Below are 20474 nucleotides of genomic sequence, written 5' to 3' on the forward strand. Positions count from 1 at the left end.
AATAAAAAGGCGAACACAACACAGAGAAACAGTAGTCTGATGTGGTTGTGTTATGGACCAGTTCTGGGCAGAGTAGGTGGTTGGTGCAAGAACTCTTTGATACATTTTTTGAGCATGAAAGATGGATCTAAGAGAAAATGCTGTGTGTGTGTGTTTGTGTGTGTGTAGTTGTGTACAACTAGGCACTCCTGTCTGTCTTGTCTCTGTCCATCATTTTCTCCCTCTTCCTTTCATCTCGACTAAAAATATCTCCACTGTCCCTTCCGGCTGCTACACCTTTTGTGTTACTTCTATTTCTCTCTCATAACCACCTGTGAACTTGTGACTCAGACTTCAGGAAGTTCGTGCCGAGCACAGTCATGGTCTTCTGAATCAACGCGTAGGTGTAGGATTATAGCACAGTTTAAAAAAAAAAAATCATTCTATTTGATGTAACTTCAAATCCATTCCACAATCACTGGAATATGGAGGTCAGTTTAACATCAATGAAGGGGTCTCTTCTAAGACAAGAGGTAACACATGTTTGTCCCCTATACATGTTAGTTCTATTTTTTTAATATTAATAAATATGTTGGGGTGTCCATAGTACTCTAAAGCAGCTAAAGCTCTCCAAGAACTTTTTCCCAAGGTCTATAAGTAAGCCAGCCTCTTTAAATGAGAAAAATGTGAAGCATGGTTTTGCCTGGTAGTTAAAAGGGGACTTTTTTAGAAATTGAATAAAGGAAAATTATTGCTAATAAATTGCAATCATACACTTATTTGTTTAAGCCAGAATGTATGAAATTATCTGTAGTGCAGCAGATTTGATCATCTGTGCCTATATATTCAGAAAGGGGGGATGTGGGTAACTCAAATATTCTAATTTCTTACCATTCTTTATGGATCACCTTAAAAAGTCATATTATAGCACACTGAAACTCAGATGGTAGCATTTTTTTTATTTCTTTGTAAACTGACTTTCATCTCTTTTTTTAAAATTTATTTATTTTTACATCATTGTTCATTTTTGTACTATGTTTAACTTCTCCTCTCAGGCATTGTCCCCATAAAATTACTACCACCAAGACACCTGTGAACCATCACCAGAGATTCTTTTGCTCTTCCCTCCCATTTTGATTCCTTTCTCTTTCTCTGATGAATGTCTTCAGCTTATTATAGTTTGACGGCTAGTTTTATAGTTTTTCCCTGATCTCTTGTATGGTTTCTGTATGTTTCTCCTATAATAAGTGAAATCATCTGATATTTTTTTCTTTTTCTTCTGGCTTATTTCACTAAACATAATCCCTTCCACCTCCATCCACGTTGTTGCAAATGGCATTGGTTTATCTTTTTGATTACCGAGTAGTATTCCACTGAGTTATACCACATCTTCTTGATCCAGTCATCAGATGGTAGCATTTTCAATGTCACTTGAATGAATGTGTGCTAATGAGTACCCCAGGGAGATCACATGTCTTACCCATGATCACATGTCTACTCGTGGCAAAGCTGACACCTGTGTGATGACCAGCCCACCCAGCCAGGGAAGAACCCACTTCTTCCTGCATATGGAGCACCCGCAGAAAGCTCCATAGAAGGTGCTGAGGTGGGACACAGCAGGGCAGAAAGTGCTCCAGAAAGCTGTTTCTTCTCTGCCCTTATGAATAAACTTTCCACTTGCCCCATCATTTGCCTGGTCTCTCAGCCCCCAGGTGGCTGGTGTGACAGCCTGAAAGGGGCAGTGCTGCCAGTAGGGAAGGGCAGCACAGTGGCTAGCTAATGAAGAAGTTTAGAGCTGGCTGAGTAACTTTAAAGAGACCCTTGGTAAGAATAGGACAAGCTAGCAGAGGAGGCCAGGAAGAAACTGTCACTGCAAACATCAGCTCGAACTCTGGCAAATCTAAGATCCAAGATGAGACTAGGACATGAAGTAAAGTACAGCCTTCCAAGGTCTGTCTCGGAGTCTGCAGAATGTGAACTCCAGGTCACAGTGTGAGCTGGAGGCATCCTGGGAGGCATCTTTCCCTTACCTGCCTTTTTAGCCTTCCAAATCCCTATAATGGATGCATGAAGTCAGTACTCAAAAACTGTCTTCCTCTCATAGGTTTTCTCACTTGGGATAACAAATACCATGGAACTCTCAACATTTTATGGCGCATCATCATTTTCAAAGTGTTTGGATTCAATTTCTCATAGTACCCCTATTGATTCACTCAGTAAAAATATGTTGTCAACATGCAGTAAATACGCTGTGCAGATGCACTAAATGAGCTGATTCAGAGTGAGACACTGTTCTAGGCACTAGGATCAGCAATGAACAAAGCAGGGTGGAAACCTTTGCCCCATTTTACAAATGAGATGACTGAGGCTGACAGAAGCTAAGGACTTTGTCCAAAGACACATCTTAATAAGTGCCAGATGTAGAACTAAATTCAGACATTCAAATTTAAAATGCTTGTCCCCCACTGGCTCTTACTATATTCTTCTGTGGTTTTGGTTTTGGTTGTTTTTATACTGCTACTGAAGGACAAAAAATATTTTTGTGCTTTGAGATTTGGGACTTTAACATTAGTGATCATCCAACACTCTGACCTCAAACAGTCTGTTTTTACCAAAGATGCAGAAATTCTCTGAGCCACTGAGCCAGGCTTATCCTGTGCCCTGGAGTCCCCAAGAGATCTGCTGAGGCAGAGCCTGGCACAGAAAGGAGCTGCACAAAGGACAAATCTGCTCAACTTAGAGCCAACTGGAAAAGAACCTGGAAGCCAGTTTCCCTCCGTTGCAGGTGTCCCATGAATGGCTCGTCTGTGCGTCAGCCCACTTTTCCGTGAGTCACTTCAATCACATCGTCAAAGCCACATTTAGCTGAAGGGTGTTTCCATATAGAGGGAAAGAGACTAGTACTTAGGGAGCATGGGGACAACCCATGGATTTAGATGATTAAAGGACGGTTTGAAAAATCGAAACAGGAGTGATAGGATGGTGCTGGAAGAAGCCAGAATGAGATGGGGAGGTAGAGGTGGCTGTCTTGCATAGGACCCTCTGTTCTGTGTACGTCTGCAAAGGCTGTGTCCTGTAGGCAACCAGGGTTGCTCTAACTTAGGGGACAGTGTCTGAGGCCCAATATGTAACCCCTAATAATGAAAAGGTACCACTTGTCACTAACATCTAAGTTAGCCATAATAGATATTTTTAGCTGATCCAATTAAGCCTTTTTAAGCTCAATACAGTTAGAGAAACACACACTCACATGCACACACGCATGCACATGGAAGCACTCACAGGCCCTGGTCCTTGCATCTACCAAGTTCCTTGTCACTAGTTAAAGGAAGTGAAATTTAGAACTTCTTCCCTGTCTTCTGTTTCCTGAGTTGAAGTACACTGCTTAATACAATTAGGAAGATGGGATGAGAAATAGCTTTCTCATATTTAAAATGGAAAACTTTTAAATCCACTCCCTCTGATTGACCCATCCTGTATCTCAAGTATCTGTATATTTCCTAAAAGGGGGATAGTGGGAGAGGCTCTCGGCATGCTGGCTTGACAATACATCTCTGGGGGAAAACAATCCCCTGATTTCATGGTGCCCACCAGTTCCTGCGGGGTAGAAGTACCTGTGGTGGCCCATTTCAAGTTACCAAGGTGGCATCACCAAACACAGTGCTGTGAAGAGATCTGCATAATCAGTTCTCTCTGCTCCCAGCACACCATAGGACCCTGCTGCATCCTGTTCCCACTCTTCACAGCAAAGAAGCCTTAGCAAGTCAGCCTTCCACTAGGAAATGGCTTTCCAAGGGCAGAACCAAGGTACTAAAGCCTATTGGTGTCACTATGGAGATGACAGAGGCCCAGCAGGCTCAACAGACTACATCAACACACTCATTTTCAATAAAACTAAAGATCTGTTGTGTCTCCCTTAACCTCTCAAATTCTGACTTTTACATATCCTTCCAACTCTGGAACTCACACTATACCTGGTCCATTCCAGAAGAAAGGAAAAAAAGGGAGGGAGGGAGAAAGAAAAGAAAAGATGTTATTTGAAGGGAAAACATCTATAATTAGTACAGGGAGCAATGAGCAGAGAATTGCCAAGGCAGACAGGCAGATGGCGTCTCCTGCAGACGGTTTGTAGCATTAACTAGAGGGACAGAAAAGATAGTCCTGCTTCTCGGTCATGGTCTTTTGTAATCCACTGCTCTGAAACTATTTCCTGAACACATCTGTCATTATTTTAGCACCAACAAAAGCCACTTAAATTTTCCCTAATTTTACTACCTAAAAACCCAAGAGTAGGTAATTATGCTTCCTGCTGACAAACCACAAAATGTTGCACATGCCCAATTACAGAGAAATATTGAAATGGTGAAGGAGGGGCCAGGGGGAAGACTGCAGCTCTATAATCACAGTAGGAAATGCAACTCATTTAGCCTTAGAAAATAAAAATGAATGGTTTTCTGAGGGTCCTTGATCTTCTATAAGGTCTTTTCAATTAATTTAGTCTGAATAATTTTCTTGGAAAATTACTTGAACATTTCCATTTAAACTATTAGAAGGCCATTTCCCAAATCATTTCTTCAGTTGTATTAGGTCAAGTACTTCAGCAAGGAAAAAGAATTCCTTTGTTAGTGTTCTGCCCTGGTGACCCCCTGTGGTCTGAACACAGCACGGTCAGAGCAGGTCTCTGTGACATGAGGTACAGTGGGGATTGGTGTGGTCCTTCAAAAACCCACCCCTTCAAGGCCTCTTTCCCTAAAGAACAATGTCCAATATTGAGAGGACCTAGAGACCTTCAATGTAGGACTCTGAAGTCCTACGTGTACCGCCAGTGAGTACTCACAAGAGGCTGCTGAGCCAGCAGCACTGAGGATAAGCCAGCTCAGAGTCCCCGGGGAAGACTATAAACTACAGAGAGAGGAAGGTGCCCCTGCTTTGGTGGAACAAACGGGGTAGGACCTGGGCCAAAGGGACCAAGCATTCAGGATGGATATCAAATCAAGAGAAGTAGCTGGGGGTCATGAGGTCAGACCCCACAGGCTGCCTGGAACCCTGCTGAGGCTCACTGTCAGAGGCCAATAGAGGTACCTAGGCTGACTAGGGAGACAGGGATGGTAGAGAGAGAAACAAATCTGGAGGATTTAGAGGATGCACAACTGCAACCATAGGCCATGTGATTCATGCCTCTATTTCTTACACATGCTGTTCCCTCTGCTCAGAATGTCATTCCTGCTTTTTATAGCAACTCTAACTCTACCCACAATGCCAAGTGATTGGGTCCATCCTCTGTGACGTTTTCCAATTTGACATCTCCATTATCAAACTGGCCACCTCTTGCCTCATCTATGTTTGTACTGATGGCCAAGAACCCCAAAAAGCAGTGTTTGGTACATAGCAAGTGTTTAATACATGCTTATTGAATGAATAAATGAGTGAATGGAAAAAGGAGCTTCTACCAAATATAATGTGCTAGATGGAATGAGCTATTGATACTATAATACTTTTAAAAATGAGGCCAAAAGATCAGAAGTGGTAGAGGTTTTTCCTCTGAGACACCCAAGAAGTAGTCACTAGCTGGACATTGTCCTTTGTTCCTGAGACAATAAGAAGAGAATAAGTCTTTGCAGTTACAGCAAATATCAAATTGAAAAGCTGCAGATTCACTGGTAGCAATAAAGGTCTGACATACAACACTTAAACAATGGTGATGATTTATAGTCAGTGGAACACCTAAAAAATATAGAGGACCTAAAGGAATTGGCAGTGTTCTAGAGCTTTCCAGATTGAGAGTCACTTACCTGTCAGATTCCTAGGTCCACCTCAAAGATTCTGCTACTGTTTTCAGGCCAATTGTGTTTCAAAACATCCCCTGATTGATTCTGATAATGAACAGATCTGGAAATTGTGGAAAGCTATGTCTAAGCCAGCATGATGTGATTTGTGGTGTAGTATCTGAAGTTATTGGCTAGATGGCCTGCTGTCTACATGGTAGACTAGATATAGTCTTGATAAATAACTTAATCTACTATGTTTCTATTGCATCATCTCACTTAATGTTCCAAACAAGTACCTAAAGTTACTGAAGGTAGTTTGCACTATTCCATCACACAATACTGACATGGGCAAAAGAGGTGACCTGCCCACCCATTAAGTGACAGATCGGAATTCAAGATCCTGGCCATTTATTCAGGAGGCTGTGTTCTAAACCTGTTCCATACTACCTCTTTACTGAAATGTAAGGGTACAAAGCCACATTTTAACACACAGTCTTAAAGAACTGGCACATGGGCTTGAAGTTCTTTGTGTTGCCTTGGGCACACTGAGGTATGACAAGATGCTGCAAGGGAAATGCAGAACCTATGTGTACTTGTTGCATGAGCACAGGGGAAACACATTCAGACCAACCTGGAAGGATCTGGGGTTCCTGTGAAATAGTGAATGCATGGCAACCTTCTATTCTGAGGCAGGACAGACACTCCACTGGCGGTGGTGAGGAACAACTCAGAATCTACACAGACTCCACTGGCTTTGTCCCGTAAGATGTCAATCATAGTCTGTACAGTGATGTTTTCTATAAGAAAAGGTAGAGACAGGAGATGCAATTGTGTCAGGCTGTTCACCAAAAGCCATTCATTTCTTTCCCATTGTAGACCTCTCGAAATTATAGCTGGAAGTGTAACTGCTCAACAGTATCTCCCAACCTCTCCTATGGCTAAGTGGGGCCTTGATTGGAAAGGAGCTATCCCAAGAGATGTACTTGCTCACCTTCTTGCTTTTCTAAGCTCTTTTTGCCTACACAGCAGTCCACATGGTCATCAGCTGAAGAAAACACTTCAGAAAAATTGAATTCATCCTCTCCGGTCCACCAACCTTGACGCTGAGCGTAACTTCTGAGTTCGGGATGCTCAGCATCGATCTTAGTGGTGAGTGAGAACTGATTGCAGATGCATTTCACTCCCTCTGTAGAAAGTGCAAAGCCCGGTTAGTTGGAAATACAAACATTTAATTGAGAAACAGAAATTTGGACCTCCCTGGTGCCTTAGGAGTTTTATATATCAGCACTGTCACCTGTATGGTCTAAGCTTGATCCCCAACCAGGGAGCTGAACCACATGGAACAGCAGACCTCTCCTATCTCACCTGCTGGTCCCCTCAGCCATGTATTTCAGTCAGTCTAACTGTTCTGCTCCCCACTCTGTCTCTGGTGAATCTCCTCACACCCCTACACTTCCAGCCTACACCCCAGCTCTTCTACAAATAAATAAATAATTCTATTAAAAAAGGGTAACAAATGTATAGGGAATCCCTCTCCCCTGCAACTTGACTTTAACTACAGGAAGTTAAATTTTGATTCGATTTTTGAAGAAATAAATGAGTCTTGCTACTCTTTTGAGGTAACCTCTCAGAAGACTTGACAGGATCTGACCGGCATTATCACATTTTAAATGAGTAGTGGTCACTTGGTCTTAAATTCACAATCAAAAGGAAACACATGAGCTAAAACACATTTTGGCTAAATAAATCCCAAGCACTTACATATATTATCTACAAGAAAAGCAAAAGTCTCCTCAAAGACCCTCCTAATATGAATGTCTCAATAGCAGATATTCCTCAATTTACATCACCACAATGCTCAACTATATGTAATGTCCATGTACTATATATGTTGTATATATGAACTAAGTATGAATTAGCTATATATATGCAATTATATTATATATATAGCTTCAAAAATACATATGACACTTATTTAGTCTTCTCTAGATCCCAATATAGAAAAACTGGCAATGAATTGCTTTAAAATAATAGAATGCACATGTGAATTACATGTCTGAGCATGTATGTATTAGACACATGCATATGTGTGTGCATATGTATAAAAAGTACAGGAACTTTTCTCACAAAAATGCAAGCCTCGCTAAGTCTAGAACCCAAAAGGCCTCCATCCAGTTTGATAAATGAGGATAAGGTCACATATTTCACTGCTGGCACTTGCTGTGTATTCTCCAGTCTAATTTGCAAACACAGAGAATGATCTGGCCTTCAAGCTTCAAGATCCTGCTCGTAACATTCAGAGATTAACAGGTGAAACTCACAAAGGCCATTTACAATTCTCTCTGGGATTTGGATCTTCCAAATTCTGAGAGAATGAAGTAGAGAGAGAGAGAGAGAGCCCAAAATCAAAACCAGCAAGAAAGTCATGATTGCCTGAAAACCAGCTCCCTAGAGGCTAGATCAGTGCTGGGATTGAATTCTTCCAGAATGTTCTATGTCCCTGATTTACACTTAGACAAAATAAGTATCCCTGGCGGATAAGCATTTGTTCTTTGCTTATTCCTCTTTTTTTCAAAGACACCAATAAGAATAAAATTATTTTTAAAAATAAAAAGTAGCTTTGTTCTAAATAACTAATTATGTTTATTCATGCTAAGCCATTTCTTTTAAATTTTGTGAACAACTCCACAGATGTTATTTTCCTAAAGGGTTGATTCATAATAGACTTTTTTTTTTTTTAAGAATTTTAGCATCTGGGGACCTGGGTTCATTAAATCCTACTGCTGTCACACTGTTGTTGGGATTCAAGGACATGAAATCAATGAGTCCAAGCAATGACCGGGGTTTTTATTTAAATAATTGGTGAAAGACAACATTCATTTTTAGGAAATGATTTTTCTTAGGTTGTATCCTGAAGAAAAGTTAAGGTTTTGAAATGCAATTATAGAGCAAAAAGTTAATAAATTCTACTTAAAAACATGAAGACAGCTTTCAGCAGGGACCACTAACCCTCTTGATGGACCTGTTTGACAAACTTTAATCTTAAGAGTTTTCTATGAAGGGGTTTTAAGTTCCTGCATCATGGGCCTCCCTAGTGGCACAGGGGTTAAGTCTCACTACTGTGAAGTCATCTGTAGCCACTGCAGCACGAGTTCAATCCCCAACCAAGGAGCTGACCCACATGGCGCAGCAGACCTCTCCTGTCTTGCCTGCTGTTCCCCTCAGCAGTGTGTTTCAGTCTGTCTGCCTGCTCTGCCACCCACTCTGCCCAGTGAATCCTTTCGCCACTTCCATGCACCTCTAGCTTGTACCCCAGCTCTTGTATGCATAGACAAATGCATATTATTTTTAAAAATGTCCTGTATCACAGGGGCATGAGCCCCTGAGAGGCCACACTGGCTGCCTTAGTTCTATAACTACTGTGGGAGGAGGGCAGACCAGATGGGCACATGAGAGAGAGAAACTCTGAGATTTCTGTGAGTACAGTCAGCCCATTCTACACCTTGGTGAGTCTGAGGAGTGGCTGCCCTCTCCACTTCAGGCAGACAGAGCCTTCGCACAACTTGCCCAGAAAATGGCAGGCTAGATTTCACAGCTTCTGTGGTGCACCCTGGCATTGAACACAACATGCCCACAGCAACCCTGGTCACCAGTCTGATTCAGGTCACAGAATCTTTATTGAAGTAAATCATCTGCAACTAACTCAGGGGATTTGGTCCCAAACATCCCAACAGCGGAGATGGCAAACAAGTTTCATACCCAACATCATTTAAAAAAATTGGAAGAAACTTTCTGGTTTCTTCCAATTAAGAAAAATATATATAGGCCAAGTACAGGTTCAGGAAGAGAAGAATGCTGTGATCCACTAGCCATGACTATCACAGACACAGGATGTGAGCCTGCAGAGCAGTCCCAAGGAAACCCAGCTTTCTCTTGGAACTCCTTGATTCTATTAGAAACCCTTTGATCTATTTTGGGATCCCAACCTATTCAGAATATGAGGGTGGTGAGATGATATTTAAGACAGGCACTCCCACTCCTAACATTTCCTTTCCCAGAAATGTCCTTCAAAGGCTTAGAACAAGATGCTGCAGGGAGCACAGAACAGAAATTTCATGAGCATTAAATCTTTCTGGGTGTGTTCGCTAGTCCTCTTCTTTCTGGGAACAGTGCTTTAGTGGTACCTAGAAATGTTGGCTAGCAGTGGTACTGAAGAATCTTTACACATCCAAATTCCTCATCTAGAGAGGATTCCAAGCACAAAGAGCCACTTAGCCAGGGGTGGCCAGGGGAAGTTCCCTGTTTAGTGATTTGTTGACGTGTGATGATCGGAATGGTGAAATATAGTCATTCCCTTGGCCAATGAATATAGTCATGATTAAGATCATGGAACTGCTGGTGGTCAGAACTGAATCCTTTCCAGGAGCGAACAGAAAATAAACTGTTAAAAGCATGCTTCACAAGTGTTGACATGCCTGCACTCAGACTCAGGAAACATCTGGTTCTTAAGAAGCAGAAGAGTCCTCCCTGGTGGCACAGCAGGTTAAAGCACAGCACTAAGAAGCTAACGCCACTTCAGCATGAGTTTGATCCCCGCCTGCCTCGGAGATGATCCATGTGTTGGGGTGGACCTCTCCTGATCCGCCTGCTGCTCCCTCAGCAGTGTGCTTCGTCAGTCGGCCTGTTCTGCTCCCCACTCTGTCTCTGGTGAATTCTCTCACTGCCCCTGCACCTCTGGCCTGTATCCTAGTTCTGTATGCATAAATAAATAAATCTTTAAAAAAAAAAAAAGAAGAAGAAGAAGCAGATAGATAGGAGGCTCCTCCCAGGTGGAAGAAGCAGGCAAAGCATTGAAGACCCAGCACAGAGGGGCTGCAAGGCAGAATGATTCCTCGGGTCAGGGCTAGAGAACCTGACAACGGGCCTTTCCAATCCTGGAGGCTTCTCCCTCTGCACCACTCACCTGTGATTTGCTTAGCAGCCCAGTACTTCCCAATGGTCTCAAGCACCCAGGCTTCCTCGCGATCCACAATCAAATATGCACTTTGGAAGCTGTGGCAGGAATTTGCGTCTTCATAGTAATTCCCACCTTGTCCGTGTTCTTCCAACAAGGCAACGATGACATCTAAGGCTTCTTTAGCTGTCGTCCCTCTTTCTAAACCAAGCCTAAAGTAAGGAAACCAAGCATATGCCTCTGCCATATCATACCACATGACTATTATTATAGTAACCAAAGACCAGGACAGGGCTGAGTTCTGAAGGAAGCCAGCATGTGTAAATATGCCAAATACAAAGGCCAATATAAAGCAGATTAATGGTATCTACCTCAAAATACACCTCCTATATATTTTATTTAAAACTGTGGTAGGATTTTCAATGGCTTTTTCAGGAATCAGTGGCTTCTCCCTATGGAAAGGAAGCTCAACCATCTCTCTCTTTTCCAAGTCTGCCTCCATGGAACCATTAGCTCAGCTCTCGCCCTTAGTGAGACCCCCTACAGTTCTTATCTGAAACCCAGGCAAAAGATTATCTCTGCCCAATCCAGCCTGGGCCTCTATTATTTTCTACCCCAGATGTTTTCGTTAGTAATAAAAGAGGTCTGTGGCCAGTCACTGTCCTCAGTACATATAATTAACTCAGAGATCTCATTAGGAATGTGTGGCTGGTTAGGACATGACCAAACATTTTTCTATCTATTCCTCCTACCTACCAGCCTTTCTCTACCAGCATGGCTTACAGTTTCAGTTATCTGAAAGTATGTGCTTTTTCTGACATGAAACAGCAAAATCCCCCCTCTCCTGCCAGTTAATAGAGTCCTTAAAGAGGGCACAGAAAATGCCATCAGTGTGACTTTGGGCTAATTACTGAGTATACTTGAATTTCAGTTTTATGTCACCTATAAAATAAGTATGTTATTGTCTCGATATAAGAATGGACTTTACGAGATAAAGAATAATAAAATACAGAGTGCTAGTCCCCAGGACCATATAAGTAATAGGCAGATTGTGAGAGGTGGCAGCTAGGGGCAAAAACCTATAACTCAGAGATAAGGAAACACGGCTTCTAGTTTTCTTTCTGCTACCCACCTGAGTATGATCTTAAGAAAAGCAACCTTGCCAAACCTGATTTTCTCCCCTACTCCCCTCTCAGGCTGATTTGAAAGAGTACAGCATATAACATAAACTCGGTAAATGTCCATTTATTCATCTGCATATTCAAATTGTAATCCCAGTGGCAGGAGTGCAAGTCTTAGAACAGGGCACTTACTGAAATAGCATAGGCTGGTACTTGGTGAATTTTCAACAAGAAGCAACATTTATTGAAATGCACTCAACTGGATTCTTTCTAAAGGGACATTTCATTGTGTTGCCAGAGTAAAGGTCAGATTATGCAACTAACTGCTATGACTTATTCTTGTAATAGGTTTATTTTCATAGTCAAATAATTATCAGCAAGATTGTGTCATTCATGTGGCTACTAATTTTCCTGTCCTGAGATATTTCTTTTTACTGTATCTTAAATGGGTGTTAAAATCTTGCATTGCTCAATTTTCTGTCATCCCTATAACCAAACTGAATTCTCTTTGAAGATTTTGAGCTTCATGTGCCAGCAGGGTCTGGCACAAAGCAGATATTCAGTAAATCCCTGTTGCTTCATAGACTGGTAATCTTGAAAAGAAACATCAGAGGCTTTAAAGACAGGATGGGGGGGAATTCTCTTCAGGCATTCCTTAGAAACAACTGGTGAGCTTTGCCAGCTCTATAAACTCCATGCCACAAATATAATGATAATTCAGAATGCAAGACTCTAAACGAGGCATTAAAGGGGTACATTTTTCATTGTCAATTCTTCATTTTCAGGATGTCTATGAAATAGCATTAAAAATACCAGGATAGCTGTCAAAACGTCAAAACGTAAGCTTGAAATTTATCTTATATCATTCTGTGAATCAACAGAATATGATTATAAATATCAGGCCTTTTCCTCTCTTTTCCAGTTCAGAAACTTGTTCCTTCTAAGCTATGAGAATCAGGCGGGTTCTGGGTGAAGGTATGAGTGAGGTGAGGAAGATACAAAGACAGCATGCTATCAAAAAATACTGCTGATACACCCAACTATCAGTTGGAAGATACTGGCCCCATAGGTCTCCAGGGACATAAGCACGTTCTCCCTATAAAACCTACAAGATGTCATGACTTCTATAACTTTTTATAGGATGTCAACTTTGGAAGGTTCTTTGGGTGGAAGTCACCCAATCTTGGTCTCACACTGAACAAATGAGAACACTAGTGTCCAAGGAGGTGATATATTATGATGTATCCAAAATGAATCAAAATCCCTACTCTCAGCCCAAGCTTCTTTCATCTATGTCATCATTCTGTTATATTTCACTCTATCACAAAAAGGAAAGCTATGGCAGCCCCCTTTACTCATTCATTCTAGACTCATTGATCACCTATTATGCGCCAGGCACACAGTTCTTGGTGCCTGTGACACAAGCAAGTGAACAGCCAAGGTCTCACTCCTATTCACCTTACATGTCTGCTTCCTTCTGTTGTATGGTGGCCGGAAGAGGAGGAGAAAGAAGAAAGTACACCTGAGATATTGAGGGGAAAGGGGGACAGTCTCTGTTCTTTTCCTTAGTACCTGATGTATTTTATATCTTCTTTTCTTTTATATATTATTAAATATATTTTAACAAACACAAAATTCCTATGTATTTCAGTAGTCTTTGGTACATTTACAAAGTTTGCCCAACTGGTAATTTCACCACAATCTTAAATTTAAAATATTTCAGCATCCCATAAAGAAAGCCTGTGTCTATTAGGAATCAGTCCTCATTCCTATCTCTCTACCCCAACCCCCAGCAGCTACTAATCTGATTTCAGCCTCTATGAATTTACCTATTCTAGATATTTCCTATAGATGGAATCCTGCAACACATAGGCGTGTGATAGTCTGTGTGGCTTATAATGTTTTAAGATTTGTCATGTTGTAGCAAGTCTCAGTACTTCAAGATTGTTTTATTGTTGACATTTCCATTGTAATCTGTTTTTTCCCAGTCACTTCAAGGTTTATGTCAAATGCTACAAATCTTCTTTAGGATGATTACATTACACAGTAATGGGACTTGAGGGAGATAAATCCCAGCCCCACTCCCCACCTGTTCTTGGCAATTGTTTCAAGGAGTCCCCATGTAGTACCTGACCAGATCCATCCCCAGTAAGGCTTCTGTCTCAGCTGCTGGTTCTTTGGCATTGATGGCTTCATTGGCTATGCACACTCCATGTTCATTGGCTCCCATTTCTGCCCCCCAAAGCCAGGCAGGTCTGCTTATCACAATGGCATGAGTCCTAGGAACTTGGTCGATGGAAATGTAAGTACACTAAAATATGAAGACAGTAAGAAAGGTCTGTGAGCCATCAGGAACCACTTAGTTTTCACCCTGATAATTAAGTTGAATCATCAGTTCATTTGTAAACATGTCTAAATTACAATGGACCTTGGAATTACCCAGACATAAAGGACACCCCACTACCACCACCACCCCACAAGTCTCAGTGAAGCTCAAAGGTCTCACGGTGTGTTTCAGTTTGGTAGAGTTTAGTTTTCAGTCTCCTTGGTTAAAGCCAATTAGTCCACAATGAGTATGTAGATGGCAATCATCTCCTGAAATAGATATTCATTCTCTACCTGAATATTCTGTGTCTGGTTATCGCAATAGGAATAGTTAGCCACTGGCATTTTAAACATAGCTATTTATTCTTGCTTGCAAAAACCCTTCTGGACCAGTAGTTGTCAGACTTTTAAAACATTATAGAGTCCTATGTATAAAAGAAACTCTATCTAGGAGTCTAATTTAAGAAACAGGTAATAAGAAAGCCACTTTGCTTGAAAAAGGTCCCAGAGCCACCAACAATTATCCACAGGGTTCCCTGGAATACAGTTTTGCAATCTACATGATTGTCCTAGTGTTAGAAAAGGTGAAATGATAGGGGCCCTCCCTGGTGGCACAATGGGTTAAAGCACAGCGCTATGAAGCCAACTGAAGCCACTGCAGCATGAGTTTGATCCGTGGACAGGGAAGCAACCCCCATAGCACAGCGGACCCTCTCCTGTCTCACCTGCTGCTCCCCTCAGCCGTGTACTTTGTGGATCTACCTGTTCTGCTCTCCACACTCTCTGATGAATCCTCTCACCCCCTGCACCTCTGGCCTGTGCCCTAGTTCTTGCATGCATAAATAAATAAATCTTTAAAAAAAATAAAAGGTGAAGTGATAATGATACTTTATATTTAACTGATGTATTCAATGACTTACATGCCCTCCTCTACACTGTACTTTCCTGTTTGTTCCCTTTGATTCTCCCACTACCCCACCACGTGAACGCCTGGGAAACAGCCTGAGAGACGCATACTTCTGGCTGCCATCAGGACTCAGTGTAGCCCTCTGTGCGTCTGGCCTTCTCCAGGTGGCATGAATCCACCTGGAAAATAGTGAGCTAATCTAGATTAAAGTATCTCTTTCAAAGTGTTTTTGGCTTCAAAATGCTTCCTTCACGGAAACTCTCACAAAGAAGCATGAAGACAGCAAAATTGGTCACAGTGATGAGGCAAAAGGAACAACAGGCGTGGGATCAGGGTGGGGTAGCTCAGAGCCTTGCCTGCTTGCTCTTTGTCTTCCCTCCCTACTTTGGGCCCTTGGGAGGACTCCAGAAGGCAGCTCGAAAACAGCTAACCTAGATTCCTCACGCAGGGCCTCCTGGCCCTGACATTCCATCAGTCTATGCCTACTCTTTAAGTGGTAGAAAACGTATGGAATTTGGGGCTCTAAATTATAGACTCTATAGCTCTCAAGGGAGAATTTTATCAGCAGCAGTAGCTATTTACATTTTAAATTGGCCAGCTGAAAGCTTAGATCAACCACAGCCTCAGATCTTTTTTTGATTCAAGACCCAGTTACATTGACTGAATGCAGCCACAAAGTTATTCTGCATTGATTTTCCATAATCTCTAAACCTCGGGCAGAAGCTAAAATGCACGCAGCACGCACAATCAGTGATCAGGTGATATCCATATTTTCAACATCCAAGTCAGGTATTGCTTTGCATTGGGGTAATGGGATTTCAGTTGATACCTATTTGTAAACTGATAGCTAATTAAATCCAGAGGTTACCAATGATACCTGTGGCTGAAGTGGTAAACTACTATGGGTGGTGACCCCTATGGGGGTTTGCTGGTAAAAACAGAGCACCCCAGGAAAATGCTAGAAGTGGGGTGATGCAATGAAAAACATATTAAGGGACTGAAAACCTGGCTCAAGGAGCTCTGCGCACATGTGAGAGAAAGAGAACGCCCACCCAGAGTGCTCCCAGCTTGAAAGGCAGGAGAGAGGCTGAGCGCAGCCGCAGCAGGGTAGCGTCACCCAGCAGTGGAGGGCCTGGGACTGCTCTGCCAGGGCTTTGTGAAGCTGGGCTTTGTGGGCACCGGCCACATGGCAGAGGCCATCATGTATGGCTTTGTTTGAGTAGTCCTTTGGGAAAAGTTTTGTTAGGTCTGGTGGAGAAAGGAAGACCCGAAGAAACAGGCATCTTGCTGGAGTGGGGCCTGGAGAGGACGGGAGACTGGAGCCAGGCGTCTTGATAAATGCGTGAGTGTGGCGTTTGTCTGTTGGGTGGTTGGGCTGCTACAGCTGTGGTCTTGAGTATTGTTTGGTGCTGTGCTGGGGCATTTCAGCATCTCCTGTTGCATCTTTTGCTGTGTTCGTGAATCGCATCCTGGCCTATAGTTTGGCTGCTGTGTGGCCTGTTGTTTTGGAGAGGAGCTGCACATTCTCAGTGGTGGGAAGGCGCCTCATAAAGGTCTTTGTGCAGGACTGGACAGTACTGCACATGACGTTGGGGAAAGTAATTGGCCATTATTGGCCTCAGTGACTCTTGTTTTTCCTGGTTTGTTAAAAAATCCCTTTGTTGTTATTTCCTAAGCCTGAGCAGTCCTGCAATTGTGCGTGCGAGTGAAGAACCCAGACAGTAATTGCTATACTATTTGGGCAGAAGGGCCTTGGCAAGTTTAATGTCCCAGGCTTCCCTGTATTTTTCATGTTTTCTTCTATTCAAGTCCCCAAAGTTAGTTACTTAAAAAGTGATTCTTCCAGAGCAAAAAGCTGACCAAAGCAGTAAACAATTATGATAGGATCCTCTATACTCTTATATAAATATAATTGAAATTTATATCTTAAAGTTGCAGTTTTTCATTTAAAATGTGGTTCAGCCTTTGATGAAGAATTATTTCCTTAAAGCAAATGACTGTGTAAGGGCTTCTCTGTGGGGAGTCAGACCAATTCTTTCTATTACACTTGGTCACTTCTTGGTTTATCACCTCTGAGTGCATACCACTTCCCAAACCTCTAGGCCCACTGCGCTCCAGTGACAAATTCTGTCTTGTAAAGAATAGTAATGAGGGACAGAATCTCAGATTCTGAAATACATATTTATTATAAAACTTAAAAGAAAGGGGCAGGGAGTAGATAAAAATAAGAAATGGGTGTATTGATTTGTCCTCAAATTTATTTATGCACATTCACTTTCATTTCACCAAATATCTAGAATACCAGTCATAAATGGGGGATTTTGTATAAGTGCTACTGGCAGATTAAACACTGAGGATGCCTAGTCCCTGTCCTTTCAAAGCTAGAAAGTAAGGAGAGGCGCACTTGTTACTATAACCAGGTGGGCAACTTCATTGTCACGAGGCTTGTCGAGTCACTTGGCACTGCATCCTGCATCCCCCAACCTTGTACTCCTCATCAGTCCAAACAAGCTCTATTTTTTTTCTAGCCCATTTCTTTCTTTCTTTCTTTTAGATATTTATTTATTTATGCATACAAGAGCGGAGGTGTAGGCCAGAGATGCAAAACACACCGCTGAGGGGAGCACGAGCGAGACAGAAGAGGGCTGCAGCACCATGTGGGTCACCTCCTTGGCCGGGGATTGAATTTGTGTCTCAGTGATTGCCGATAGCTTCATAGTGCCGCGCTTCAACCCATTGCACCACTAGGGAGGGCCCTTCTCTTTCCCATTTCATTCCATTTATCTCCTCCGAAAATACTATATAATTAACCTGTTTATCACCTCCTCTCTTTATGCATGCTTTCTCCCAAAGTTAGACAGTAAGCTCCATGAAAGCAGGGAAACATCTTTGTTGTTGAGTTCCCCCAATAAACCCAAATCTGAAACATACTAGGCATCAATAAATCTTTCTATGAATGATGAATGATAAAGGTCAAAGAGAGGCATAACAGAGGTTCAAAGGAAAGAGGCACACATCCACCTGACCCAACACTACCAAGTGGGTGAAATTTGAGTTGAATTTGAAAACCAATTTGGAACAGAGTCAGCCAATTTGGAACAGAGGAAATTTGGAGCTTGCGAAGAGAGAAAGATGGGTCTACCCAAGATATGTTCATGGCCCAGGGCGGCCCCCACTGGGCTGCTTGGTGGAGCTGCTGTGATGGCACTCAGTCACAGAACTGCAAGAGCTCAACAAGTACTGACTGATAAAAACATTGACAATTGAATCAAAAAGACCATATGGTTTTTGTGGGAGCTCAAAATATATGCAGCCAACTTGAGACTTTTCAGGCCAAACTCTGAATGATGTGGAAGGGAAGAGATCCCCAAATAGCCAGATGGGCCAGCTCAGTCCCTCCTCATCACTGGGCTGAAAGCCAGACACCACAGGCTACAGAACAAGGGGGAAGGATAAAAGGGGGATGTGTGCACGAGCCTTGCTGAGCCTTTAACCCAGGCCTCTTGTCAAGGACCGCTGAAGACAGGCCTAACAAGGGCCCTTGCGTGGTAATTCACACATGCTCCATTGTGTCTGAAATCTGAGAAGGACTCTGGGTCCAGGTCTGGGAGGGAGTAAGGAGGATACACACACTTATCTTGTATAGATTGGCTCTTTAAAATCCCAGTTGGGAACCAAACTTCACAAATAACTTTACAATTTACATGTATCAGTAGCCTCTCTTTGTAAAAATCAGATCATCTAGAATTTGAACTCCACAAATGGTCATTGTTTTTAAATAAAAATGACCAACCTTCACAACTTTTTAAGGTAACCTTTAAGGAAGGTTTCACAGTGACAGTTGGGTCCAAAAAGCACATGGAATCTTCTTTCAATACAGCAAAAATAACTTAATTCCCTGAATCAAAAGACCTAGCCAAATTCCTATCAGAAAAGCAAAACAAAAAGTCAAAGAAATGTTCACCACTTAACGGGTCAGTCTTTACAGATACACGGTTTGGCCTCAGCTTTGGAGAGGAAGCTATTAACAAGGGGTTTGGACAGATTGTTTTGCTGCCTGTGGCCTCTCCCATCAGTCTTTAATAAGACAAATCTAGCCACATGGCCTCTGGGTGCCCAGGCCACAGAACAATGAAGAATGCCCAGACTGGGGGGTGAGGGGAGGCGTCTGCTAAAGGTCCACATTGCTGCATTCCTAAGTAGCACCTGGGGATTCATGCTAGGTTGGGAGATGGAAAGGTGAGGCCCTGACAAGGACCCAGAAACGAAGACGAAAGGAAATTCTGCCAGGCCTTGACTGGTTTGTGGCTGTGTCAGAAATGAAAATGCAAAATCACTTCACACTATGGCCAGTGCTTGCACATTCCAGCACACACTTTTTCTGGACCTCTCCCAGTGAAAGGGAAGTAGAGACACTCAGACAATAGACATTTCAATTAATGAAATGCAACCATTGTGACTTCCTACTGTACTCAGATGGGGAACACAACCCTGGCACCACCAGCAAAAACCACTGTGAAATGAGTTGATGAGTCAGCCAGACTTCTTAGAGTGGGAAAGAAAGGCAGGGAAAATGGGATGCTTTAGAAAAATATTTTTAGTTTCAGAAAATTTGCAACTCTAAAGGAGCCTGTCTAATTATCACTAAGCTTTTGTTTTGTTGTTTTTTTCCTGTTTTATCTCAGTGTCTTGCCTGTTACTTGACTGGCTTTTGAAAATGGGCCCTGAAAATTCATAAGAATCTAAATAAAGAACAAAGAAGATGTTGAGATGAGAGGGGAACACTGAACACATTTTAGAAAAACAGCTTTTTTATGTCCCTGAAGCTGTAAGATCTTTAAGGGTGGGCAACATAGAGGCCTGGGGTCAGAAACAGGCTTCCGAAACAAGCCTCGAGGCAAGGAAGCACAACTCTGAGGCAGATACTTCAAACTTCATAGCAATTTGGGGCTGCAGGGAAAGAGAGCAGACAGGAAGGAAGCATACCATTTGCTAGGCAATCATGGAACTTTGCTCAGCTTTTTCATACCAGATTAACTGTGCTTTCCTACTGAAGGAGCAAGTTGGGGATGTAGGCAGTTAGGGCCTCAGGGGCGCTCAGCCTTGCTAACACCCTAGAAAACAGTAAATTCCACAGGTTTCCCACTGCCACCCCCAAAGGCAAACACCTTTGTTGACCAAGATTAGCATCATTTGCTTTTTTTATTAGTCACCCTGTGAAGGAGACCCTGGCCCCATTTGACAAATGGCCACACCAAACAGAGAGGAATCCATTGTGGAGCCCTGCCCATCAAAAAGGCACAATGCAGTCACCACCAACACACTCCTCATTTTGTTTTAAAGATTTATTTATTTGTACATACAGAACTGGGGTACAGGCCAGAGGTTCAGGGGTGGTGAGAGGCTTCACCAGAGACAGA

General features: G+C 42.5%; 1 protein-coding gene across 1 annotated transcript in view; it reads right to left on the reverse strand.

Annotated features, from left to right (window-relative positions):
• SCRN1 (secernin 1) overlaps window positions 1–20474 on the reverse strand; it is a 53170-nt gene that overhangs the window by 3476 nt on the left and 29220 nt on the right. The window contains exons 3-7 of the mRNA XM_012720753.1: window positions 13952–14133; window positions 10711–10913; window positions 6739–6933; window positions 6379–6544; window positions 5231–5327 (exon numbers count right to left, since the gene is read on the reverse strand). Coding sequence (XP_012576207.1) covers window positions 5231–5327; window positions 6379–6544; window positions 6739–6933; window positions 10711–10913; window positions 13952–14133 — 843 coding nt within the window. The remainder of the gene's footprint in view (window positions 1–5230; window positions 5328–6378; window positions 6545–6738; window positions 6934–10710; window positions 10914–13951; window positions 14134–20474) is intronic.

The sequence above is a fragment of the Condylura cristata genome, unplaced genomic scaffold (assembly GCF_000260355.1).
Source record: "Condylura cristata isolate star-nosed mole 26May11 unplaced genomic scaffold, ConCri1.0 scaffold00005, whole genome shotgun sequence".
Lineage (NCBI taxonomy): Eukaryota > Metazoa > Chordata > Mammalia > Eulipotyphla > Talpidae > Condylura > Condylura cristata.